General features: G+C 39.4%; 1 protein-coding gene across 4 annotated transcripts in view; it reads left to right on the top strand.

Annotated features, from left to right (window-relative positions):
• SMYD3 (SET and MYND domain containing 3) overlaps positions 1-27,715 on the top strand; it is a 663,495-nt gene that overhangs the window by 387,803 nt on the left and 247,977 nt on the right. The window contains exon 1 of one of the 4 annotated variants that reach the window (XM_075126979.1): positions 7,824-7,993. The exons of the other annotated variants lie outside the window; for them this stretch is intronic. Within the exon in view, the coding sequence (XP_074983080.1) occupies positions 7,868-7,993 (126 nt within the window). The 5' untranslated portion in view covers positions 7,824-7,867. Of the gene's footprint in view, positions 1-7,823; positions 7,994-27,715 lie in introns of those variants that run through there. 4 annotated transcript variants of the gene reach the window in all.

Raw genomic sequence — 27,715 nt, 5'->3', positions numbered from 1 at the left:
TTTAAAAATTGTATTTCGTGAGGCTGCAACAAAACGCAAATTACATTCATGCAGTGATCCTCCAGGCATATTGCCATGGGGTTCATGCTGAGAAACTGGCATTTCTTAAGCCTGAATGCCCTCAAAATGCCCACACACTCGCTGTGACCGTATGGCTTTTGGTGACCTATTGCTTGACAGAGTCAAAACAGGCTGTCAGCACAGTCCAGAACACAGTGACTGACCTATGTGTCTGGAGCTGTAGAGTCGCATGCATACACTACTACCCTGTAGTGACAGAGAGTACTATGCTGTTACATGTTTGCATCTTGCTGCAGCGGGGGGATAGGTCATTGCTGGGGATTACACAGTGGGAGTGTTCATACCCAGATTTATAAACCAAGAACAATCACTGCTGGGAACTCTATAAACCTGTGGTAGGATTTTTCCCCAATCTAATTGGTTAGTGATGTTCCTGCAGTCATTAATCAGTATCCTAGTAATGCTCCAATGCAAGAGGTACGTACATCTCTTTCTTCAGGTGCAGTGTGCTGAGCACCACAGGAGGTTCAAGCCCTAAAGCCAAAATGACCTGATTAGAGTGCTGGTTAGGGCCAATGGTGAGTAAGCCTTGTACCATCATCTCCTCCCAGATGGGCATGAATCCCCAGGAAAGACTGTGTAGCTTAGTGCTGTTGTTTAATTGTAGCTCAGTGTCTTAGAGTTTTCTGTACTTTTGAACACGAAGTAAGTCTACTGTGCGTATTTCAGTCATTCCGCTCAAGACATTATCCAGCGTTTGAGGACCTTTCCATACAGGAATGGAGGATATTTGAGTAACATTGTGTTATCGATTTGGCACATTATTTCTGGAAAAAGGCCAGTATTGAACTCTACAGGAGAGTGTCATGATGTGGCTAGGACTACAAGCGCTAACTCTGAATGGCAGTACTAGAGAGGCTGTTAGTAAATGAGAGAAGAAAATTGACAGGAAAAACATTAATAAAATTACCAGAGATGAACATACTTAAGAAGGGCATTCATAGTTCAGAGCAGGATTGTATTCCCAAAGAAACATATTAAAGATGTGTTTAAAACACCTAGTTCTGGGACATTGTCATTCAGATTGGTAGTGAGGGTTCTGTAGCTTAATAACAATAATACATAGGATCATAGAATCGTAGACTTTAACGTCAGAAGGGACCATTATGATCATCTAGTCTGACCTGCACAACCCAGGCCACAGAATCTCCCCCACCCACTCCTGTAACAAACCTCTAACCTATGTCTGAGCTACTGAAGTCCTCAAATCGTGGTTTAAAGACTTTGAGGTGAAGAGAATCCTTCAGCAAGTGACCTGTGCCCCATGCCACCGAGGAAGGCGAACCCCCCCAAGGGCCTTGCCAATCTGCCTTGGAGAAAAATTCCTTCCCGACCCCAAATATGGTGATCAGCTAAACCCTGAGCACGTGGGCAAGACTCACCAGCCAGCCACCAAGGAAAGAATTCTCTGTAGTAACTCAGATCCCACCCCATCTAAGATTCCATCACAGGCCATTGGGCATATCTATCGCTAATAGTTGAAGATCAATTAATTGCCAAAATTAGGTTATCCCATCATATCATCCTTTCCATAAGCTTAATAGCACTTGTCATCAGTAGATCTCAGTATCATTATCACCATTTCACAGATGGAGAAACAGAGCAGTGAAGTGACTTGTCCAAGGTTATCCACAGCAGACCAGTAACAGAGCCAGGAACATAACCTAGTGCCACTCCAGTGTTCTGTCCACTAGTCCACGCTGTAGGGTAAGAAGCAGCAAGGAGCTCCTATGACTCAGGACATTCACTGGGAGGAACTGAACTTCAGGGAGTCACAATGACTCCTGGAGCTCTTCAGCATGCAGAGGTAGCATACCCGCTGTTGCACTCTTTAGGAGGTTGCAGTACGAAATGCTCTGTTGGCTTCGTATGGTGCGGGGGGAGAACTACGGCCCCACCTCTTTCCCATCTTCCTTGGGGTGGCTATAGGGGGATTGCTAGCAAAGGTTTCTTGCAGTCATGCAAGTTCACGCATTAGCCAACCCTGTGTATTGAACAAGTTAAATAATTTAGGTTTCAGAGTAGCAGCCGTGTTAGTTTGTATTCGCAAAAAGAAAAGGAGTACTTGTGGCACTGGTTAGTCTCTAGGGTGCCACAAGTACTCCTTTTCTTTTTAAATAATTTACAGTGTCCAAATGCTGCTGCGTGTAAAGCATCTACATTTTCTTGAATATCATTGTTTCTGTATTAGTAAGTCCATTTTGTGTTCACTGTTTACTAGCTAGTTTATTTTTAATGATTCATGTCTGCTCAATAAATGTTGGCCCTGATCCTGCAAACACTCAGGTGTGGAGTTTCTTCACACTGATGATAGTCCTCTTGAATTAGTGGGGCTAATCTTATGCATAAAGTTGCTCACATGTGTAAATTTTGTAGGATTGGGGCCTAAATGAACAGTATATATTGGAACCTAGTTGGAAATTAGGTAGTTACTTCTAAGTAGGATTTTTTTAACATCAGATCACACCATTGTCATTGTCAACTTCCTTCATTTGGCAAAGTTCCTCTGTCTACTAGGGGTTCTATTTTTGTGTCTGGAATGCACCACTGACTCCAAGCTGGAGGAGAGGTGATAAGACAGTTCGAGGAAGCTCACATAGCTTTTAGTCAGGAATACAATCCAAAGGGTTCACCCAGCTTCTTGCTGCTTGAAGATTCACATGGTTTCCTAGCCATGCATCAGCCTTTGCTTCACTACTCCGCTGTTCAGGTTCAGATTTAGACAGCTGATGACTCTGGAATAATGTGGAAGACGGCTCCAGGCAGCTCTTACACACTTCTGCTGGGTTCAGCCTGAAAGTGTATTTTACAGAGCTTTCTTCAGATTTTGAGAGGGCTGTCCGAGAATGTGAGAGTGGCAGGTGCGGTTAGAAGGGATGAAGGGGAAGCACAACCACTCTTTCCAGTAGGTCTGAACACCAGATTGCTGTTCAGTTTATCCTTATTTTTTCAGCTCCAGGTTTTTGAACTGTGTTCTCTACAGTGTCCAGTAGATGGCAATGATGTATTAAAAATGCTGCTTAATCTGTTTTTTGACCGGAGGAACTGCTGCTCCAATTCCAAACACATAACTACAGTAGACTGCCAGGCTTGGTGCACTTCACTGCATCATTTTCCTCTACTTTTTGGCATTTCTAACACATGTAACTTTTTAACTGTGTTTTATCTCTATAATTGTTTGGCCTGTGTTTTACAGGAAGTCAGGCTGAATGATCACAGTAGGGTGACAAGGGGTCCAGTTTTCGACCAGAACACCTGGTTGATAAGGGATCCCGATGCTGACTGGGCTGTTGACTGTCCGGTTGGCAGCTCTGCATAGCGGACCTGGCAGGCTCCCTGCTAACCTCCACACCACGCGGCTCCCAGGAAGCCACCAGCATGTCCGGCTCCTAGGTTTAGGGTGATCATCACAGAAGTCCCTTTTGGGCTTAAAATCTAGCTACTGCCATTCTCTTATATATTGAAACAATCACTAGGACCAAGTCCCAACACTAGAATAAAATAGGCAAAATTGCCATGACTCTGAGAACTCCTGAACTAAAGAGAAATTTCAAATATATGAACCCAGCATTCATTACCTCGAACTTGACAACTCTTAAGATTTTTATCATGAGTCTTGCAATATTTGGTGAGTTTTATTAGTTTCTCATGATAAATTGTTTGCATCAGTGTTACAATTTTTCCCCTATTCAAAATGGCCACCATTTCCCATTACTTTAGTGGAACTGAAGGCACAGAATGACTTCAATAAAGGCACCTAGTTCTGTATTTAGGCACCTAAATAAACAACATCATTTTTAGAGGAGGTGGGCATTTGCAATTCCCATTTCCATTAATTCTTACGCACCGAGAAAAGTAGCCCAATTTTCATTTAAGTAAGTGCCCAGTCTTTAGGCACACAAATCTGCAAATATCAGTTTAATGGTTTATCAGTTTAAATAGTGACTATTTAAAAATGTGCTTATCTTAAGGTTTTTCTATAGACCCTATCACCAGAGTATCTAAATAAGCAATTACATATGAGATTGAATTTTTAGATTGGCATTATTGATTTGCTAACCCATAATACCTACTCTGGAACTGTTATAATCTTATCTAATAAAACATATTCATGCAGACGTGTATATGTATAGACTTTTTAAAATAAGTATTATTGACCTGGCAGACTGTAAGGACATCTTCAGAGCTGATGAAGTTTATTTTGTCAGTGTAGCTATTATAAAGGTAAATTGAAGGGGGGGGACGGACAGTAATTCCTTTGTAAATTAAGCATAATCACTAGAAGAACAGACCCTAATTTTGTGAGTTTAAAGCTCATTATACGCTTTTGTGGGGGAACAATTACTGTGCCTGTAAATTAGCTGCTTCTCCTAATGAAATAACTGGGCAATTTTTTTTAGCTTTGTCTGATAAGAATAGGAATTATATTGGCAGTGGAAGGTGGAATCATGCTATTCTTGCTGGCATTTTTCCCAGTTGTAAAAGAAAATATAACTGTGAGCACATTTTGATTCAGATTCATCTCAGTCTCTGATAAAAGCATCTTTTGTCTTGGTGTTTTTTCAGCTCCTCTTTTCCACCTCTTTCATTAGAGCTTAAATAAAGACTGCTCCACTAGCCTGTCTTGTGGGCTTCTGACAGAAATTCTCTGGGGGCATGTGGGTTTCTCAAACAATGAAGCATCATTACACTCATCGTTCCTGAAGATGCAGCATTTTACCTGAGAGTTATGTTCTGGGGGGAGGAAATGGCTGATTTCACCCTATTAATTTTCCCCAAAAACATCCCTGGGCTTTGCAAAGGCAAATGTATCTGCAATAGAAATCTTCTGTGCAGATCTAGTTTTAACCTGAGCATCCTGACATATGACTTTAGATGAAACCAAATACCTGATATTTTAAGTACCTTGGATGCAGCTACCACCAACATAAGTGGCAAAATAGAAAGTAATTGTTCCTGAACAGATTGTCCTGTGCCAACCAGCAACACCTTCATGTGCAAATTAACCAGACAACATGGTGCATATAATTCTGCAAATGACACACAACCGTCTGCTGAGCCAGTTGTCGTTATTATGCTTCAGCAGTTAAAAGCAGAGCTCTGTAGACCTGAAACTTGACTTGAAAATAATTTTAAGATTGCCTAAAATAATTGCAAATTTTTTTTTTTTTTACTGGTAACAATGGAATACCTAGGTCTGGCATTTTGCAACCTATTTTCCGACTCTTTAGTTTACAGTCCCCATTTTAAAAAAATGTATGGTAAAAGCATCCCAAATAGATGTCACTAGTGTGGTGGGAATGAGCCTGTGGTATTAAAAAATGTCCAGAGGGCAACCTCCCCCATCATGTTTTATTTTTAAAACCTCATGATTTTTAAGCCAATCTCAGGATTTTGGAACACATGATTCATGATTTTTGAATGCGTGGGGTTGGCAGTACTGACAAAGTGAGGAACACATGAAAAGACCTCATTCCTAAACAAGTAGGGATATCTCATAGGACTGTTTGGGATATTTTTAAAATTATTTCTTTAAAAGGTTTTATTTAATTTTTTAAATTTTTGTACAGCAATTTTTGGTTTTCAGCAACAGAAGTTTTAGTTTAAACCTTTTTTTAAAAAAAAATCACATTGCGGGGTTTCCATGGAAGTGGAAAACCTGAAAATTTTCAACAATAATGATTTTTTTCTTATGAAATATTCTATGTAGTGGAAAATCATTTTTAATTAAAAACAATTTCAGTGGAATAATTTTGACCAGCTCTGATGAATATCTGAGATCCCAGATGATGGTCCCAGTTAATTATCTTGTTAGGGCTATAATTTTAGATTAAATGTTTATAATGAACTTCATGCATTAAGACTGTATTGTTATTGTTTAGATATTAATTATATATCCTCAAGGACCACATTTTTGCTCCTCTCTTCCTTTGGTACGTATGTTAATAAATTTAACGTCCTAGTGACTGCACTCCTAATAGTTCCCTACTTCTACCCCGGCCACTATCATCTCCTAGCCTTTCAGAGCCTGGGCAAAGAGCCACTTTGGTTTCAGATAGGAACATTAACTGAGCAATGCTATAAACCAAGTGGCTAGTATTCAGAAATGTCAGCTAAGTGAATGGATACCTTCAGTTCCATTTTATAGTACATCTTCATTGCTCAGTAGTAATAATGTGTAATGTGCCTTGAGGTCTTATGCAAGTGTATTAAAATTAGTGAAAGGTTAAATGGGTTTGTGTTAAGTTTGATCGATTTGAAAGTTTCCATAACCATGCACGAGCTTTCCTCAGCAGTTAGAAGCAGCTGGTGAAATTCTGTTTTTGATCCGTATTTCTTGGTTAGAATGCTGGAGAAAGCCATCAACAATGGTCTTACCCAGAAAGCGTCCTAATTGCTCTCTATGCTAAGAATTTTGAAGCAGTTTTCTTTCCAAATGACTTTTTTTGTCTAAATGACTAAATTTCTGTAAAACAGGTTGCTTTTGATGAATCAGCATATTCCTACAGAAATATGTGATGGTGGAAAATTTTCCGACCAGCTCTCCTATCTTTGGACATTTGGCCCTATCCGGGCTCATCCTTCTTGTTTTTAAAGAGACCGTTGTAAAAATTAAAATTTTTGTAACAGGTATTTTGACAAAGTAGTAAAAATATAAGCTCCTGTGATGTGATCTTCTGGGAATTATGAATTCACACTGCTCAGTCCACCAACATGCTCCTCCTTAGGACTGGACCAAGTGTGAATGGATGACATCAAAAGTGTAAAGAAAGTTCCTGGGTTTTTACTTTTTACACAAAGTGAGGCAGCCCAGCGTTCCTGTTTAATTCTAATGCCTAGAATATTAAGCATTCCCTATGGATCTGAGGGCAGTTATCGACTTGGCTGCCAGTGACGCAAGAGCACGGTGTGTGTCGTCCGTCGTTCTCTTCCCCCCCCCCCCCCGATCTCTTTAAAAGCTACAGCTTTTTCTAAAGGTCTCTCTTTTTCAAAAGCTGTTAGTTATGCAAAACAGACGATTAGTGTTGGTGCTGTGAAAAAATGCCAGTTAAGAAGAAGTGTGTAGATTACAAATCAGTGTCAGCTAATTAAGTTATGATGTGCTCTTACCATTAGTGGAGCCAGAGAAAGGCGGGGGGGGAGGGAGGAGGGAAAATAAAAAAAATAAGAAAATTGTTGCAACCCTCTCTGAGATGGAGAGTACATTACACCATCTCTACTTTGAGAATTAGGAGGAATAAATTAATAGTTACCTTGTTAAGGTACATTATGGCAAGTCTGTTATTATGTTCTTCCAGGATATAATTAATCACTTGGAGCTGCATATGTTATAGACATAACGGTACAGTAGTAGCATTTCATTAAAAACTAGTTCAATAATAATGGGTCAATCAAACTGTCATTGTCTCTAAAAGACGTTTAGAAGCTAAACACACATTGTTTAAAGTCATTGGCTTTTTGCATCAATAATCTGAATTGAATTGAAATGATGCTGCTAGCCTAGTAACTTAGTATTGCTGCCATTTCTGAAACCTTCTTGTTTTGAGAACAGATGCTGATCCAAGACCCTGAATTGGAGGGGGAGGAGGCTGAGTGGTTTGCAGTGGCAGTGTAATATATTCAATCTTCAAAGAGGGGCGGAGAGGCATACAAATTGCACCTTCAGCAGTATTCTGGCCGAGGCTTGATGCAGCACTAATGTTAGCTCACCAGGGAAGCTGTAACAGTTGCCTTTCTGACCAGCAGTTTCATGTTGTGCTGAGGTGGCTGCAAGGAGAAAAGGAGGATGGTTAGAAATTGCAAAATCAGAGCAGAAAAAAAGCTACATTCCTTCTCCATAGCAAAGGAGTCTTTGTTTACTGAACTGCCTGCTTTTGGAACCACAAATGTGGGACACTGGAAACTAAACGTGGTAGGGTTTGTATTAATTTATTTGGCTGTATGAGCAGCTAGATGTCAGTGTTGTTATTTAGATTACAGCTTTACCAAGACACCTGTAAGTCACTGGTTCAAACACAGCTCAGGCTGGTAGTGTCCAAAAGTTTTTGCTGTCTTAGTTGTTTACTGGCTTGTGCAAAATAGATTGTTGGTCTTAGTTACATTGCTATTGAAGAGGAGTCTAATTAGCATAAAAACGCCAACACCACACCAGTTGTCATTAATTGGTGATCTTTTCTGTGCTATTGCTACATTCAGTTGGGACTATAACGTCTGCACTGTTCTATCAACCTAGAACCAAATCCTACCTGCAGAAAGGAGAGAAAGAAGGGGAGTCAACAAAATGATCATATGAAGATACTGTGTTTGTAACTAATTTCTACTGATCCATTAGACAGTGAGATAAATCCAGGGGCCAAATTCTGACCTGACTTACTCCATGTGCAGTCCCAAAATCTTACCCGAGGTGTAAATAAGGCCAGAATTTAGCCAAATGTCTGGCCTTGAGGACTGCATGAACTGCACTACAGTTTCTTATTCCCATCCATTCACAGTTTTAATAGAAGACTATTATTGACCGTCCTTAATTTCAAGCCCAAGAAATGCATTTCTATTTTGATTTGTTTTCAGAGTTTAGCAGTGCTTCAAAACTCAATCTTTTGAAGTGGGACCATTCCCTAATTAAAAGACAAAAATACCCAGGTTCTAGAAGAGGCTTAACATATCTTTGAGGCTTGGAGAGGAAGGAAAGGGATTAAAAGATAGCAGAGACTGTGGATGAAATAAGTAATAAATTAAAGGTCTTTTTCTGGTTGCTGAAAGGAATTTGCAGCCAGTCTTGCATCCTTTACTCATGAATTATTCTTACTCACACAAGCAGTCCCACTGACCTGAGGACAGGGCCCTTCAGCTGTCCTGGCAGTGCTTGGAATGAATGAGTGAAGGAATGAATGGGGAACATGTCTTGTGTAGCCTGATCCTACTATTTTAATTTTGTATTAAAGTTTAAGTAAATGTTCTGTAATCAGTCTTTGCTATTATAGGTTGTCATCGTGGGGCTGTAACAATTAAAGTAAGAAAAATAGAATTTTTGGGAGAAAAACTATAGATAGCTGATCTAGGGTTTATTTTTTATCTTAAATATGATTTACTGCTCTGTGAAGAGAATTAAGAATCCTATTTTATACTGAAACATGCTATTAATGTGCAAATATAAAACCTCAGCAGTTTTTTTTATTGAAAGTTATAAATTCTCAGCTGCTCTTGGAATAAAAAAATTAATGAAGGCAACATTCCCTCCCCCATCATTGTGCTTGGAGCATTGTCACATTTTGAAATTAGCAAAATAGAACCTTATTCTAGCAAGGATGGCTCAGATTTATTCTTCAGTTTCACCGAGTCCAGCACAAAAGAAAAATCAATCATAAAGCTTAGATTCTGACTGCTGATGCCAGAGATTGTTGTGCACCATATCAGTATCAGTCATGACTACAACAGAAAAACAACTTCTGTATAGCTTTAGGGCTAAAAGGAACAAACTGAGGTTATTACAGTTGGGGAATTATGACAAGTTTTATTTTAACTTCAGTTATAGTGTTGTCTGAAAGTATTTGCATATTAAAGGGACTTTAAGGGACAGGTATTCAAAGATAGGTATGTGTAATTGTAGACAAACATTTGTGCATAGCTAGCTTACGTGTTCAATTCCATAATATAGGTGTGCAAATGATCTGCATATGCACAGGACTGCACACATTTGTGTGCACACATTAGGTGTTTGCATGTTTAATGGCAAGAATCTGGGCCGGGGCAGTGCTGGGGGAGCTAGCAGGGTCTATAGCCACTCCAAAATTTGCCTTAGCCCCCCGCCGTAGCAGCTGCCATTCTCTGGCCTCTCAGCTCTGAAGGCAGAGCGGAGAGAGCGGCAGCTGCTGTCTGGGCACTTAGCTCCAGCAGCTGTACAGGAGTAAGCCCAGGCAGCGGGAAGGGCCAGGGTGTTCGAGAGCAGTCCCCAGTCCATTTTCCCCACCCACCGGGGTGTGCTGCTCAGGGCAGATGGAGGGTTGGGGGCTCCCCACAGTGGCCCGGACTGACCCGCGCTGGCCCCACCCCCTATGGTCACTGTTCCCTGAAAGGGATCTGCTGCAAGGGATCTGCCAGCTGTGGAGCCTGATCCCCGCACCTGGGTGACTCTTACTACCTGAGAGCGGCTGGTGCCGTGCACTGCCTGGCTCTGGCTTCTGACTTGGTCAGGGTATGGCGCCTTGGGCGGGGACAGGAGGAGCGGGGCAAGGCCTTGGGGTGGGGGTTCATGGCGAGCAGGAGCTAAGGCCCACCACAGGCCCCCCCTCTTCCTCCCTCCCCCCGGGAAGAGGCTAGCATCACCCTTGATCTGGGCCTAAATGATCCTTAAGATAGTAAATTTACCACACAAAAAAAAAAAAGTGGAAATAATCTACAATCCTATAATATTTATTCTGGTTTGAGAGAGAGAGAGTTGGTTCTGGTTCGAGAAAGATTTCCATTTCCAACAGTGCTCTCCATTTTAAGTAAAAGGGAATAGCTGTCAAATCAGTAGAATCTTTGAAACTGAACTTTGAGTTAGTTTCCCAGACCTGAAGAAGAGCTCTGTGTAAACTCAAAAGCTGGTCTCTCTCATCAACAGAAGTCGGGCCAACAAAAGATATTATCTCACCCACCTCGTCTTGAAAACATTGTAAGTGCAGCCACTGTAATGTGTAGTCACCTCTACATTCCTAAATTGCATCCCATTTTACAGGTATCCATTATTTTGAAGTCAGTATGATTGTTATGTAAGACTTTTAGAAACCTTGTTCTTCTCAGACCTCAGTCCTCTATACTGTGTGACTCCTGCACCTATACTGCCCATGCTACCATGGCTACCCTACTACAATTAGCACACTAGCTCAAGGAGAGGTAGCATGATTATATCTACTCAAGCTGGGAATCACTCCCCCCGCCTCCAGGGATAGACATAGCTTAAAGGTGAAGGGAAATAGAAAAGTCTTTGAGAACATGAGTGGAGGAAGAAATTAAAGTGATTAATCTAAAATGTGCCCATGGAGATGCTCCATCTCTAGGTAAATCTTTCTTTACTGTGGAAACAGTCTTAAAAAAATCCTTTAGCTAGACATTCAGCTGTGAAAAGAAACGATAGTGACCTAACGAAACATCTATTTAATTTGTGACTTTCCCCCCTTCTATCACATACACATGCCACCACACAGTTTGATATGCTTTCCTGGATCTTCATCTTCAGAAATCTGACCTTTCTGATTTAAGGGCCAGATTGTGATTTGCTCATGCAAGTGCAGGGCACAAGGAGGCCAGTTGCTGGGTTCTGCCCCTGCCATACTCCCACTTTGACCATGGAGGCATTGTGCTTCACTGAGCAATCCCTTATGTCTTGCTAAGCCACCCACTTTGTCCCCATGGGGATCTTCTTCTGCACCCCACTGCTGCTGCTGATGGCACCTTCTCCTATGTTGAACTAGGACCATTTAGCCCTGAAATATTTAGTTCCGTTTTCCCTGATTGGGTCACTGTTGATACTAGTACCAAATATTCATTAGTCTCATGACAGTAGAGCTACAGAAAACCATTTCAGTCCTACAAAATATCATGTACATCTTTCTCAGCATTTTGGAATTGTATAATTCATGCCACCCACCTGATTTGGCCATGACTTCAGCTTTTGACCTACTGTGATGCTCACCCAGAGTCAACTACTGTCAATCAGCCATTTTAAAAACAAAGCTAACAAACAGGATCACTGTAATGAAGATTAATGTTTTCAAGGCAGAGTCTTTTACAGTACTAAAAGGTATGAAACTGTTTCTCCTCGACTTTAGTCTTCCTTTGTTCACTTTGTCGCCTGACTTTAATGTTCTCAGAGCTTTTAATCCCAGAGAATCAATGTTGATTTCTTGAATGCTCTTTGCAGAAACTCTAATTATTATCGTAGGGACTGGATTGACTCTGAACTTTTATAAATGGTTTTATATTCCATTAACACAAAACAAAATCACAAAACCCTCACAACTCTTCTTGGAACTTTTGTATCAGGGAATGATCATTTCTGACAGTTATTCCCCTTCTGTATCTAAAAACACCAAGAACAAAGAATACACCCTAAAAGTACTGTAGTAGTCATAGTTTTGATGACTTATTTACATAATTTGCTATGAATAATTTAAATTTTTTAGTAAATTATTTTACAGTATCCAATTTGAGAAAATATCCAGAAACGTTCAAATCAGAAAGAGTGTTTGACATAAAAAAGACAACTTTTGGCATGATTAGCTTACAAAATGAAATATCTATTTTGATCTTATCAGTGACTCAATTCTATGTCCAGTGAACTCAGTGTGAGTTGGATGAGTCTTTAACAGTTAATAGTGGCAAGGTGATATTTAAGTGACTAAAAGACGAACATTTATAATAAAATTGTTTAATGACTGTAGTATTTATGTGCAAACTGATGGAGAAGTGTTCTCACTTATCGAAATTACACTGTACTTTGCAGTTTAATGTCTCACTTGTCTATCTTTTGATTACTGAAATATGTATTCCCTTCTTGTTAGAGATTTATGGATGAAACTTCCATTGACACTATTGAGAGTTATATGTCTAAATTCTAAATGAGAGTTATATGTCTAAATTATGTACAAATTTCTGTGAATTAATAAATGTAATGTCATACATATACTATGATTAATTTAATCTTTACAATATAGGGCACAATTCTATCACTAAGGTTGGTGTTTTCTTTGAAACCATTATTTCACCTAGTTGTACTTAGCATGTTTGAGTCTTCAACTCAAGGTACTTGTTAATTAATCTGGCCATTTTAGGAAGTGCAGAACTTTGTACAGTGGCTAGGAGGCCACTCTCAATTAAACAACAACAGCAAGGTCAACATTTCAGCAACAGTGCTGTGCCTTGCAAATCAGGCAATTGCGACAAACAGGTATTTAAGAACAAAGTTACCCAATATTCATACCCAAAGAAGCATTTGAAAATGTGGAGATTTACAGCTATCCCAGTTGCAATCATAGCTGGAAATATGTCCCCAAATGTTCTACTTATGTGAAGAATGCAGTTGAAATTAAAACTAAAATTCACACATTCAAACTGATGGAAACCACTGTGAAGAAAGAGGGTAGAGACAGGCAATGTAGTACTGTAGTAATAGTACTATAGAACTTCTCAAGGTTAAATTATTCTCAGAGTCAATCAGCTTCATATCTGAGTGATGGTCAACATATAAAAATCTGCTGACAAAAGTTGTCTTTGCTACTTCTGTTTTAAAAAAATCCTTGAAAATCCTCTGAGGCTATTAGAACCAAAACCTCCATTATCTACCAAGATACTAAGAATATTTTCATTCATATTATACTCCTACCCTCTTAAAGATAAGAAAGGACTATATGGTAGAGAAGCAGAAGTTTAGGGCTTTAACAGTTTAACAGTTTCTCATGGATCTATATAGGTAAATTTAAAACTTTAACACTTTTCTGTTTTTTCACTCACTACTAAAATATGTCCTTTGTCATGTATTCATTGGCTAATATAGACCCATGCTGCTTCTAGGTTTATATTAGCCGTATCTCCTTGTGGTTCCTTTTAACATAAATATTTGGTTTGCAGCAAATAAACATGATATGTGTTTAGGTGGTATTTTGCTGGCCACTTTGTATATCTCTTAAAAGTATATAACACACACACAAACATACAATTGGATGCTTTTTAAAATATGCTGAAATTATTTCCAGATTTACTCTCCAGTTTTTTTTTTTTTGTTTATCCACCTGTGAATCTAGAATTGCCCCTGATGTTATCTCACAATCTCAGCTATATTAAGGGACATTGGGATGATGGGTTTTGAATTATTTGCTGTGCAATATTATACAGTTGCTTTGGTGTGAATAGGCTTTGTATGCCCTTGCCTTGTTAGCCAATTGTTAATTGGCTCGTACTGTACTATCTGTTGCGTAGTAAATGCAGGGTATGACTCTTAATGATACAATTCTCATGCAATTGTTTAGAAAATTATCACAAATTAAATCAATAAAACCTTAAAATGATTAGTTTACTGCATTTGTTTTATTTGATAGGCCTGGTATTCTGGAAAAAGAAAAGGAGTACTTGTGGCACCTTAGAGACGAAAATTTATTTGAGCATAAGCTTTCGTGAGCTACAGCTCACTTGGTTGGATGCATTCAGTGGAAAATAGAGTGGGGAGATTTTATAAACACAAAGAACATGAAACAATGGGTGTTACCATACACACTGTAACCAGAGTGATCACATAAGGTGAGTTACTACCAGCAGGAGAGGAAAAAAACCTTTTGTAGTGATAATCAAGGTGGGCCATTTCCAGCAGTTGACAAGAAAGTCTGAGGAACAGTGTGTGTGTGGGGGGGGGGGGGGGTGGGAATAAACATGGGGAAATAGTTTTACTTTACGTAATGACACATCCATGCCCAGTCTTTTTATTCAAGCCTAATGTAATGGTGTCCAGTTTGCAAATTAATTCCAATTCAGCAGTCTCTCATTGGAGTCTGTTTCTGAAGTTTTTTTGTTGAAGAATTGCCACATTTAGGTCTGTAATCGAGTGACCAGAGAGATTGAAGTGTTCTCCGACTGGTTTTTGAATGTTATAATTCCTGACGTCTGATTTGTGTCCATTTATTCTTTTACGTAGAGACTGTCCGGTTTGGCCAATGTACATGGCAGAGGGGCATTGCTGGCACATGATGGCATATATCACATTGGTAGATGTGCAGGTGAACGAGCCTCTGATAGTGTGGCTGATGTGATTAGGCCCTATGATGGTGTCCCCTGCATAGATATGTGGACACAGTTAACAATGGGCTTTGTTGCAAGGATAGGTTCCTGGGTTAGTGTTCTTGTTGTTTGGTGTGTGTGGTTGCTGATGAGTATTTGCTTCAGGTTGGGGGGCTGTCTGTAAGCAAGAACTGGTCTGTCTCCCAAGATCTGTGAGAGTGATGGGTCGTCCTTCAGGATAGGCTGTAGATCCTTGATGAGGTTTTAGTTGGGGGCTGAAGGTGATGGCTAGTGGCATTCTGTTATTTTCTTTGTTGAGCCTGTCCTGTAGTAGGTAACTTTTGGGTACTCTTCTGGCTCTGTCAATCTGTTTCTTCACTTCAGCAGGTGGGTATTGTAGTTGTAAGAACGCTTGACAGAGATCTTGTAGGTGTTAGTCTCTGTCTGAGGGGTTGGAGTAAATGCGGTTGTATCGTAGAGCTTGACTGTAGACAATGGATCGTGTGATGTGATCTGGATGAAAGCTGGAGGCATGTAGGTAAGTATACAGGTCAGTAGGTTTCTGGTATAGGGTGGTGTTTATGTGACCATCACAGCCAAGCTCTATGATACAACCGCATTTGCTCCAACCCCTCAGACAGAGACAAACACCTGAAAAATCTCTATCAAGTGTTCTTACAACTACAGTACCCAACTGCTGAAGTTGAAGAAACAGATTGACAGAGCCAGAAGAGTACCCAAAAGTTACCTACTACAGGACAGGCCCAACAAAGAAAATAACAGAACGCTACTAGCCATCACCTTCAGCCCCCAACTAAAACCTCTTCAGCGCATCATCAAGGATCTACAACCTATCCTGAAGGATGACCCATCACTCTCACAGATCTTGGGAGACAGACCAGTTCTTGCTTACAGACAGCCCCCCAACCTGAAGCAAATACTCACCAGCAACCACACACCACACAACAAAAACACTAACCCAGGAATTTATCCTTGCAACAAAGCCCATTGCCAACTGTGTCCACATATCTATTCAGGGGACACCACCATAGGGCCTAATCACATCAGCCACACTATCAGAGGCTCGTTCACCTGCACATCTACCAATGTGATATATGCCATCATGTGCCAGCAATGCCCCTCTGCCATGTACATTGGCCAAACTGGACAGTCTCTACATAAAAGAATAAATGGACACAAATCAGACGTTAGGAATTATAACATTCAAAAACCAGTCGGAGAACACTTCAATCTCTTTGGTCACTCGATTACAGACCTAAAAGTGGCAATACTTCAACAAAAAAAACTTCAAAAACAGACTCCAATGAGAGACTGCTGAATTGGAATTAATTTGCAAACTGGACACCATTACATTAGGCTTGAATAAAAAGACTGGGCATGGATGTGTCATTACGTAAAGTAAAACTATTTCCCCATGTTTATTCCCCCCCACCACACACACACACACACACACACACACACACTGTTGCTCACACATTCTTGTCAACTGCTGGAAATGGCCCACCTTGATTATCACTACAAGAGGTTTTTTTTCTCTCCTGCTGGTAATAGCTCACCTTATGTGATCGCTCTGGTTACAGTGTGTATGGTAACGCCCATTGTTTCGTGTTCTCTGTGTATATAAAATCTCCCCACTGTATTTTCCACTGCATGCATGCATCCGATGAAGTGAGCTGTAGCTCACGAAAGCTTATGCTCAAATAAATTTGTTAGTCTCTAAGGTGCCACAAGTACTCCTTTTCTTTTTGCGGACTAACATAGCTGCTACTCTGAAACCTGATATTCTGGGTTTATGTTTCAGAAGGAGAACGTGTTATCGAATCTTTGTAGTCTTCATTCATATATTTCTGCAGCACCATGCTACAGGCGTGGATCAGAAAGAAAGGTTCCCGCCTCAAGTTCCTTACAACCTCATAGTCTGATCGTGCAGGGGGCTGAAGTCAGTGGGAGTTGAGGTCTTTCTGAAGCTCACACAGCAGGGCAGTAAGGGCGTGCTCTTGTAAACTGCTTGCTCACCTGAGCAGTCCTTCCTTGCATGAGTAAGATATATTTGTTTATGTGGATGTTTGCAGGATTAGTCTTAAATTGACGAAGAATTCTTTTTCCCCATGTAATGATTACATTTAGACAAAATTTCTAGTTAGTTTATACAACACTTCTATTTTAAAGAACACTATTAGAAATCTCTTAATTGTTGTTTCTAACAAGAACACTTGCATAATGCATAGGGCCGTACATACTCAAGCACTTTTTACTTGGTAAAACACCAGTTGCAGCATCGAGCCTATTTTAGTAGTACAATGTGAAATCCAAATAAGCGAGAAAATTTTGTTCTGGGGCAAAGGATGGCATGTTTGATTTTTTAAAATTTTTTTTAGCGTGTGTGTGTGTGTGTAAGAGAGAGAGCTCTGCCAGTGTTTATTTTACACAGTAGCCCCAAGCTAGACATGCATTTGTTAAACCCTTCTTATATGCAAATTATTTAAATTAGAAAAAATACCCTCATAAAATATGAAAAGCTGCTTTAACCTAGTGTATTTATTATGGTGCTTTTTTGTTGTTGTTTAGTTCTCATTACTTCAACCCATTAACTAAATGACCAAGCAGATCGAGAGCCCAGCTTGTGTGCTAGGTGATGGATGCTGTGGTACTATATCCATTATTCTGAAGAACACTGTCATTTTTAAAAGTCAGAAACTCCAAACTGGTACTTGTGACTGAAAAATGATTGTTGTGTATCAGGAGTGCAGAAAATGAATAAATAAATACAAATGGAGGGTCACAGACTTCCAAATGAGGATTTTGAGCTAATGGACCTGCTGCCCAGCATGGTGCTAGAATTCCCCAGGACTTTAACATCCACACAGAAAATATGAAGGATCTCTTGCCTTGCATGGAAAAATACAGATTTTGTACAAGTCCGTAAATTTATCTGGACAAATGTTTACCAGAGCTTCAGGTAGGATTGGACATTTCTGATGTAACACTCTCCTTCTCTGACAGCCACATTATTTTAGGAGAAGATCACGGCCTTCCCTCCCCCCCACCAGTAGAATGAGCCAACAAAACTGGTTCAGATCCAACCTCCATCAATCTATCTCTTCACCTTTATGTTTTGGGGAAGGAGAGAGGCTGGACTGGAATCCCCACAGCTGCCAGCCTCTCCACTTCCTCTCTGCCATCCTACAGTTTTATTCGGGAGTCAGATCCAAATGCAGAAGGGGCCTGTTTTTTGGATCCAGTTTTGATGCAGCTCATGAGAGTGGACAGTCTCACACTGACTTCTGTTCTAAAGATATTGTCGTCGTTTTGGGATGAAATGCCACAGGAACAGCTTGTGATATTTTTATACTGTTGAACCAACCCCCCCAACTCTAGCTGTGATACAGCCGTAAACTGGCGAATAAAAGACAATTGGTTCCTGACCTCCCACATTCAGGAACTGACTCCCCTCTTCCTTCCACCAGTTTAACTCCATTGACTTCAATTAGATTATTCCTGAATGACACCAGTATAAGGATGAGGAGAATCAGGCCCCCAGCCTCTAAAACTAACCTAGTTGCAGACTGCGACACTGCCTTCACAGACAGTGAAATTGTGCAACAAGCACATCTTTATCCTTTTCTTTTTACTTCTACCAGATCCTCTTCTCCTTCCTGCTTCCCCCATTCAGAACGTCTCCTTTGGGCAATGGCAGTCTCGCTAAAGGAACAATGAGGGACATCTCACATTCTTCCTAATACCACACAATTGTGTGAGCTGACCCTGAATCCAGTTATTGCGTTGTTCAAGCCTTGATAACCTGGGGCAGACAAAGGTTTGCAGGACCACATTTATGAATGCATTTATCTGAAACTGGACGCACAACATGACCTGCTTTGTTCCATGCCAGCACAAAGCTGATTATAAAGACTATAAAAAGGCATCTCACGGTATACTGAAATGTTATGACTTCTTGTCACTCTTCACTTCCCCCGAATAAAGCTTTTAAAAATATGGCTGAGTGCAGAAGCCAATTTGTTTCTAATGTCATTGATAATCATTTGGTTTGCTACTGAGGACAGGTTTTATTAACCTTGAGACTAAATGTCCGTAAGAGATACTTGCTTTAGATACTTTATTGCTGTTTCAGAAGTTGGTCTATCAGCCCCATGGATTTGAAGGTATTTTCTTCTTGCCCATCCTTTCACAAGCATTGTAGTAATATAGAGCTTCAAATTAGGAAAGAGAAAATTTATTTCCCCCATCTTTATCTGCTTAAGAGCAAAACAAAATATGTACAGCATGGGGTACTCTGAAGAAAAGATTACCTTTCAACAGCCTGCTGAGGTTTGGGTTGCTGATCCTGTGGGTCTCTGGCCATTGGCATTAATGTACAGAAAGTCTTATTGAAGTGTAAGTGTAAGATAATGAAGATAATGATGAGATAAGTTCCGATTTTTTGCATTAATCTTGTTAAGCTCAAATTACATGGTGGGTAGCTTTGTCACAACTTTCAGTGTCTGAAAGTGAATGACAAAAATCAATCTGCAGGATATTTACTGGTGTTATTTTGTTCCATAGCCCTAAGCACACCTTTTGTCTGTCTAGGATAACGGGCTTTCCATTGTTCCTGAGATAGCATTACCTATCTCTCAGGTAGTTTTGTATTTTTCTTGTCTGGGAAACAGAAAATAGATTTTCAAGAGAATTGTATAATATGTGGATGTGAGGAGAAGATGCAAAATATTCACTATGTGTTACAATAATAATTACAGGGCAAATACTCTTTTTTCCCTGTGAAGACAGCAGTTCCAGTTCCAGTAGAATTGTTCTGGTTCTTCTTTATATGGGGAGTTTAGTATTTGAACCTTACCTCCTTGCACAGTACCTAATTTGGGTTCAATGCACCCAACACAGGTCAGTACAATCATTGCAGTTGCTCTCTTACTCCCGTAGATTGGCCTGGCACCGCAGCAACTCCCATTCCCCTCTTGATCTTTGATGAGTGCCATGAAGATCTGGCCCAAAGTGACTGTAGTAGAAGCACTAATAATAGTAGTATCACTCACTGTCAGGTCATCTGTCAGTAACTGTTCAAAGAAAAACTTCCAGAACACTTTGCAAAAACAGGTTTCAGAGTAGCAGCCATGTTAGTCTGTATCCGCAAAAAGAAAAGGAGTACTTGTGGCACCTTAGAGACTGACAAATTTATTTGAGCATACGATTTCGTGAGCTACAGCTCACTTCATCAGATGCATGCAGTGGAAAATACAGTAGGGGGATTTTATATACACAGAGAACATATAACAATGGGTGTTACCATACACACTGTAACGAGAGTGATCAGGTAAGGTGAGCTATTACCTGCAGGAGAGGAAAAAAAACCTTTTGTAGTGATAATCATGGTAGGCCATTTCCAGCAGTTGACAAGAACATGTTAGGAACAGTAGGGGGAAAATAAACATGGGGAAATAGTTTTACTTTGTGTAATGACACATCCACTCCCAGTCTTTATTCAAACCTAATGTAATGGTGTCCAGTTTGCAAATTAATTCCAATTCAGCAGTCTCTCATTGGAGTCTGTTTTTGAAAGTTTTTTTGTTGAAGAATTGCCACTTTTAGGTCTGTAATCGAGTGACCAGAGAGACTGAAGTGTTCTCCGACTGGTTTTTGAATGTTATAATTCTTGACGTCTGATTTGTGTCAACTTATTCTTTTATGTAGAGACTGTCCGGTTTGGCCAATGTACATGGCCAAAAACAATTGCAGATGGACAAGAAGTTAGACATGGTGCTTTCCTATACGGAAATGTAATTAGATTTAAAGTGTCCTGATGCTGCTTTTCACAAAGAATTGAGACACCCATATGTAGGTGTCGTTTATAATCCTGCCCCCCACACTGGAGTTATAATTAGACCTCTATTTAGATCACTAAATTGTTTTCAACTTAATTTAAGAATCTCTTCTCTCCGTCTATGCTTGGCTGTATTTGTCCCAGATACTGGGAATAGTGTAATAATAATACTGAGAATTCTTTTAGTGCTTTACAAATACTAATTACTGTAATTCCAACATCAGTCTCCTGTAAGTACTCTAGTATTCTATGGTTTCAAACACCTCCTTTGCTGCCAAAGGAATTTTAATTTTTTTTACATTTCTGGAGAGCTATAGCACGTACTCACTGCAGTTTCTTCTTTATTTTATTTGATGCAGTTATTTCATTGTATTGCATCTACTTGGCTCCTGCCTTACACATTTTCAAATATCAGTATGATTTAGGGGAGCAAAGCAACTCAACCAAGTTCTGTTATGACGACCACACAGACCTCCCCTTTTCATACTGCAGATATTTTATTTGCTGCCCTCCCCTTTAATGATACTGGTTGTTGCACTGCATGCCGTTGTTTTAATTGTAAAAATTCCAAGAATATGTAGTTTTCTGCCTTCTGTTTAATTGTTTTGTTGGTTGGCTCTGCTGAATTAGCCTATGAAATATCTCATTGTACTATCTTAGAGTTGGTTATATAATTCTCAGGATGCTACAAAAACTGCTTACAAAATATAACCTTGCTAGGATTAAAAAAAATATAGGGTGAAACTTTGGCCCTGTTGAAGTCAATGGAAGTTTTGATTTCAGTGTGGCCAAGATGTCATATATATTTTTGGCTAAGATAATGCATCAATTTTAACTGTTGTACAGAATAAGTTAATAGTGACTCTATACATTTGTGGAAAATTACATGGCACTTAAGGATTTTCCATTAGCACTGAACAGGATTAATGGTTAGCAACTACTCATGGAAATCCATAGCAGATGTGTTGATCCATAATAATTTATCAGTTACCAGCAAATAAGATGACTCCCAGTTTCACAACTTAGAGTTTCAAGTTCTGATGGCTTTAACCTATTTAAAAATATAGATTTTTAATACTTTTCATCTGCTGTCTGTAATGTGTGTATTGTAGAGATAATTGATAGTTATCTGCAAAATATGATATTGGGTACTTGAAAAAATATTAGATTTTTTATATCAGAAATGTCCTTATTTGTATAAACATTTGTCTAAAATATGTTTAAGGAATGGTAGCTCGGAAAATCAGTGCTACTCAGAGTTGCTTATGAACTAAACCATTAATACACAATTATTGCTGTATGATACTAAGCTCTAGAAAATACAGAGGAAAAATAAAATATATTGAAACTGTTGCGAAAGCTAAAATTTAAAACAGCAAAACCCTTTTATTTTGTTTTATATTAAAATCTTGATGATGATTACAGCCATAATTGCTTTTCTCACAAATGTGACCTGGCCTATTGTTGTGAAAGATATGATGAGCACAGGCATATCTGAGATTATTGTATACTCTCTGAATGTTATCTGTATTTCTGTTAGCCAGGGATTGTAGGTTCGTTGGAAAGGGGAACAGAGCTCTGTCCAGGAACTAAAATCAGTGGTGGGAGAGGGGACAGTGTAATTCTGCAGACCATGGGACAGGTAAACAACTCCAGAGAAATACCTGTCAGGAACCACAATCCACAGGGCTATTTGGAGCCAGTGAGTTCAAACCTGCCATCCAGTGACCTGTTAACAAGTGCCAGAATTAAAAACTCAACTCCAACAGAGGACTCTGGTCCTGGGATCTGATTGGTGCAATTCTGGGGTTCCTGATTGCTTCCCTGCTTCTATTTAAACCAAGCACTGGAACTGGAAGTTGTCCATGCAACTGGTTTCTTATTAGCTCGTCAGCCTTCTGCCTAATTAAGCCATTGAGCATTCCTCTCCCAATTTTAAGTCCACTCCTGGGGGACTAGCTAGTATCTTAGTGACCAGAGCGCTGGGTTGACTCTAGGCTCCTAGCACTCTGTCACATAGCCCTACAGTGTTAATGCTCTTTAGAGGTATTTCACTTCATAAATTTGCAGCATCAAAAAAAAGAGAAATAAAAAGTTTGGTTGGAAACAAGGGCTCTTTTGGTTGATCCACTTTTATTATGAGCGTTTATGCTCATATCCCTTATGGGGTTACTGGCAACTCTGATAAGTTCTCAATATCATGCAACCAAATCAATAATTGCTTATTAATCCATCATAATCCCATCAAATCCATTATAGAATATATTTCTTTTATCTCATGCACCTGTTCACTTTTGAAGTTGGCAGCCAGAACTGTAAGCGTTGATCTTCAAGTGAGAAGAGCTTGGTATTAATTACTGTTGAAGGTACTGAGACCTGAACAGGTTGTCAATAATGTAACTAACTGTTCACTAGAGCAGGTTGGAAAATGGAGTTTCCTTCCTTTGGGTGTGACGAAGTTCCTCCTCTACCTTGGTGGGTCCTGCGCTTATTGGCGGATTTTGCTCGCCTCAGAGATTCACAGTAGCCCTCAGTTTGACCACTTTCATGACTCAAATCTGCCGTTCACTCAGATAACCTCATCGCTGGCCGGCATGGGGAAAAGGAAGCAGAACAATCCCCACAGTCTCTGCTGGTCCACCTAGTGGGTCAGGGGACAGGCCAAGGACCTTCCCCTCTGGTGGGACCCACAGTCCAAGTCAACTCCTCCTGTATCCAATAGGGGGATGGGGGGGAACCTAGGCCAGGCCCACCCTGTACTCCGGGTTCCAGCCCAGGGCCCTGTGGATCACAGCTGTCTATAGTGTTTTGTGTAACACCTGTGTGACAGTTACAACTCCCTGGGCTCCTCCCAACACCTTCTGTATCCTCACCACAGGACCTTCCTCCTGATGCCAGATAGCATTTGTACTCCTCAGTCCTCCAGCAGCACACCCTCTCATTCTCAGCTCCTTGAGCACACCTCACTAACTGGAGTGAGAGCCTTTTTAAACCAGGTGTCCTGATTAGCCTTAATTAATTCTAGCAGCTTCCCAATTGGCTACAGGTGTCCTAATTAGCCTTCCTGCCTTAATTAGTTTTAGAAAGTTCCTGAGTGTTCTGGAATAGTCCCTGTTGTTTTACCCAGGGAAAAGGGACCTGCTTAACCTGGAACTAACATATCTACATTCGACCACTCTTTTGTAGCCATCTGGCCTGACCCTGTCACAGGGAAATTTCAACATTTCAAAATTTGTTTGTATTGTGAATCAGAATGAGAAGTCAGAATTTTTCACAGAATGGAAATGATGAAATATTTTGGTTTGGAAGCATCCAAACATTTTGGTAAGGTAAACACATTTTGTTTTGATAATGTCAAAATATGACAATATAGAATATTACATATATATGCACATAATATAATACAAATAATGTTTAATATAATATAAAGTCAAAACAAAATGAATCAAAGCAGTAAAGCCAAAACAAAACCTTTTTACTTTATTGAAACAAAATATTTCAACATTATTAAAACAAAATGAGAAATGATTCATTTCAACTTTTTTTGTTGAAAATTCATCAAAATTGGCATGTTCCCACAAATCTTTTTGATTTAGATGAAAGTGTATTTCCAGATGGAAAAATGTTCCACTGAAAATTTTTCAACTGGCTCTATTGTCAACATAATATAAATAAAATGTTATATATTACATCTCATTCAGAAAAGCACTTTCTATTCCAAAGCAGTATGTGCTAATCTTACTGCAGGAATACTGAATTGATAAGTACATTTAGCTTAATTACCTGCTAACCATGGTATTCAGCTTTCTTTGTTAACAAAATATGAATGAGGTGAGTAATAATGAGGAAACTCAGCTTTTCTTCAATGTTGTTGATGTTGGATGATATAAATGTTATCAAAACTTAAAAAAAATCAGTTCCAAAAATATATATTGTCAAGAGTAACAAAAACACGTGTTAGGAGATTTCTGTCCAAATCCTAGTCCCAATTACAAAGCCAAGTAAACAAACTATGCACAGTGGACTTGCACATAGGTTGAGAAGATGAAACTTTCCCCTCCCACTTCAGCCCTGCTGCAGAGGTGAAGTACAGAGCATCAGTTCAGCTGCTGCTATTCTGTGGACTATGGGAATAGCATATGCACTTGCTGCAAACCTTCCTTGTACCTGGACAGAAAGGTTTGGTCAGTGGATATACTTAGTCACACACTAGCCATTCTTCCAGCCTGGCCCCAAAAGACTACCTTCGAGCCATTATAGAACACTGTTAATTATTATTTTGGGGAAGTTCTCTGGCCTGTGTAGACAGGAGGTCAGACTAGAATATCAACAATGGTCCCTCCTGGTCTTGGAATCTGTGAATTTATGGGTACAGAATCCCCCTGGATGGTCTTTCCATCATGATTTTGCTGCTTTTTGTACATCCAACTCTCCTTCTCGCCTCTTAATTTTTCTGAAATCATTCCACTTTACACCTGCCATCTTTTAAAGAAGTCTCAGCTCTGCTGCCTCCAGCCTTCTCCATTTAATGCAGCTCCTTCCAGACAATAAAGTAATACAGTGATTTGATACATTTTCACTTTAGTACCATACATAATGTTCTATCAGTCCACAATTCTGTCAGTTTCTGCACAGCACTTGCGGCTAAGGCAAATCTCCTTTTGACCTCATCCTTGATGGAACCATCAGCAGTGATTAAACTTCCTAGATATAAAGAAGATTCTATTTGTTCTACAACTTCCAACTTCTGCATTTCAACACTTTGGTGTCTATCATACCATATCTATTTTAAGATTTCTTGTGCCACCTATTTCTGTGTATGCAAAGTCATCCCAGTTAAATGAAACCTGTATGTTGAGGTCCCTAGGGGACTTCCAGGACTTTTCATCTCCTCTTCCCAAGCAGAAAAGGAGGCTGACCGTAGAAAACTTTTGTTTGATTTTTAAAGTCGTCGTCATGCTGGTTATGGTGGAGTATTTTCCTAGTGCCCAAGAGCCTGCTCTTGCTCCCAGTGAAGCCATTGGAAACTTTTCCATTTAGGCAACCTGTGGAATTCAGTGCAAGAGGGGCTGTATTAATTTAGATGAAATAAATGGGCAAAATGTGTTCATATAACTTAGTTACTGGTCAACATCAAACAGGGTTAAACAAGGTTTGGGGTTTAGTGTACAGAGACCTTAAGTTGCTTAGTCTTCTGGCAAAACCCACCATTAATTTTTTTAAAACTTTTTATTAAAGATACAGGAAAGAAAGAAAAACAGTTCCAGCATTTGAAATGTAAAGTATTAAATAGGCTTTTATTTTAGCAACAATATTTGTTCTTTCTCCCTTTAGCTGGAGAGAGTTTTAGAAGGAAAAAATCCCTTTGTCTGACAGTCTTTTAGATGGTAGTAAATATGCTTCCTTTGCATAAAGAGAAGCAGTTCGTTGAGATGAACTAGAGCTGCTGCTGTTGCTACTGCTGCTCCCATTTCATTTCAAGTGGTGGTCTGGATTTAGCAGGAGCTGGTGGAGGTGATTATGTTATCTAGATCCCTCTCCTTTTAGCTTGGTCTGTTCAGGACACTTTTTAGGATCAGGGTGACGAAGGCCTGCGTTTCCAGGGAATGGTGTGGGTGGCAACCATGGTGATGAAACTTGCTCCAGGAGCTTTCGTCTGCTTTTCTGTCTTTTTCCCCCAAGTCTTTTTTCTTTAAGCACTTTAAAAGGGAGTGATGGGTAGAATCGGTTTCGTTTTTGATACACCAATTTTGGTATACTGATTTTTGGACTTTACATTTTTTGTTTAATAAGCATGATTTTAACAATTTTTGAGTTATACTGTATTAGTGGGGCTTTTTGTTTAGACTAATAAATTTGTTTTGCTTTTCTGTACTTTCTTGTTAACATTTGTTACTATAGGTTACTGTGACATTTTATGAGCTTCTACATACTTTTTACAGTAGAGCTTATACATAGAGTAAATTTGTTGACATAATTAAAACATAATTCTTTTCTTTTATGGACCAAATCCGCCTAAGACTGGACATTTATTTATAAAACTACTTTACCTAACAAAAAACTTTATTTTAGTTTAAGCATTTAGAAAAAGGAAAAGAAAAAGTTACTTGATTATATTTTAAGGTTTGTAAATTTTTTATTCCAAAATTTTGATTTACAGATTTTACTTAATTAAATATTTAAAAAATTACAATTACACTTTTTTGATAACAAAAACTTACAACTTATTTGTACTTACAACTTTATTTGTAGCTGAAACAAAACTTAAAACTGCTGCTGTTATGTTTGTAAGATGTTTAAGAACTTGTTTTAAGAACAAATTGGCTTTTATTACTTTTTTGGATGTATGCTTAGAATGGGTAAAAATGATAAAAGATTCCCCCCATCTTGTGAACTTTTACATACGTTTTACAGTTGAGCTCACTATTAAGGTAAATTTGTCGGCCCACTTATTACCACAGATTCAAATACTGGATTTTAAACAGGGTTTGATAATTGTATGTTCACTAATCAAACAAAGAACAATATGAATACTTAACCTCTTGCCTTGGGAAGTAAGATGATTGCCTGGGATGTAAGAGGTCACAAAGGTATTTCCTCTCCATGTAAGGCATTGTACAATTGGCTAGGGTAGCAGCTGTGCAAGTTTCTCCACATTGCCCTGCCAGCGTGCTTCAAACCTGAAAGGAAGGGACTAGATAGTTCACTTTATGGTAAATGTCCTAGAAATTGTGCTGATTAGTATCTGTTGTGGCAATTGTTGTGTCTGATGTGGATGCCTGCCAAATAGAAAATAGACTAGTGCAAAGAACTTTTTTAAAAACTGTGTTTTATGGGGATACATCTGTAATACACAGGGGGAGGTATGCAGAGTTTTGATGTGGTATTATTGTACATAGGTAAGAATACAGGTGCCTGATACCGTTGTTATGCACTAGTATTTGCACAGGTTTTTACATTATCGTTGTATATGTAGAGGCCTGCACATGGTCTATATTGTGTTTAAACAGATGGGGAAGCAAGGAGATT

The sequence above is a fragment of the Caretta caretta genome, chromosome 3, assembly GCF_965140235.1.
Source record: "Caretta caretta isolate rCarCar2 chromosome 3, rCarCar1.hap1, whole genome shotgun sequence".
NCBI lineage: Eukaryota > Metazoa > Chordata > Testudines > Cheloniidae > Caretta > Caretta caretta.
The sequence above is the reverse complement of the archived record's forward strand: the minus strand, read 5'-3'. Positions and strand labels throughout refer to the sequence as shown.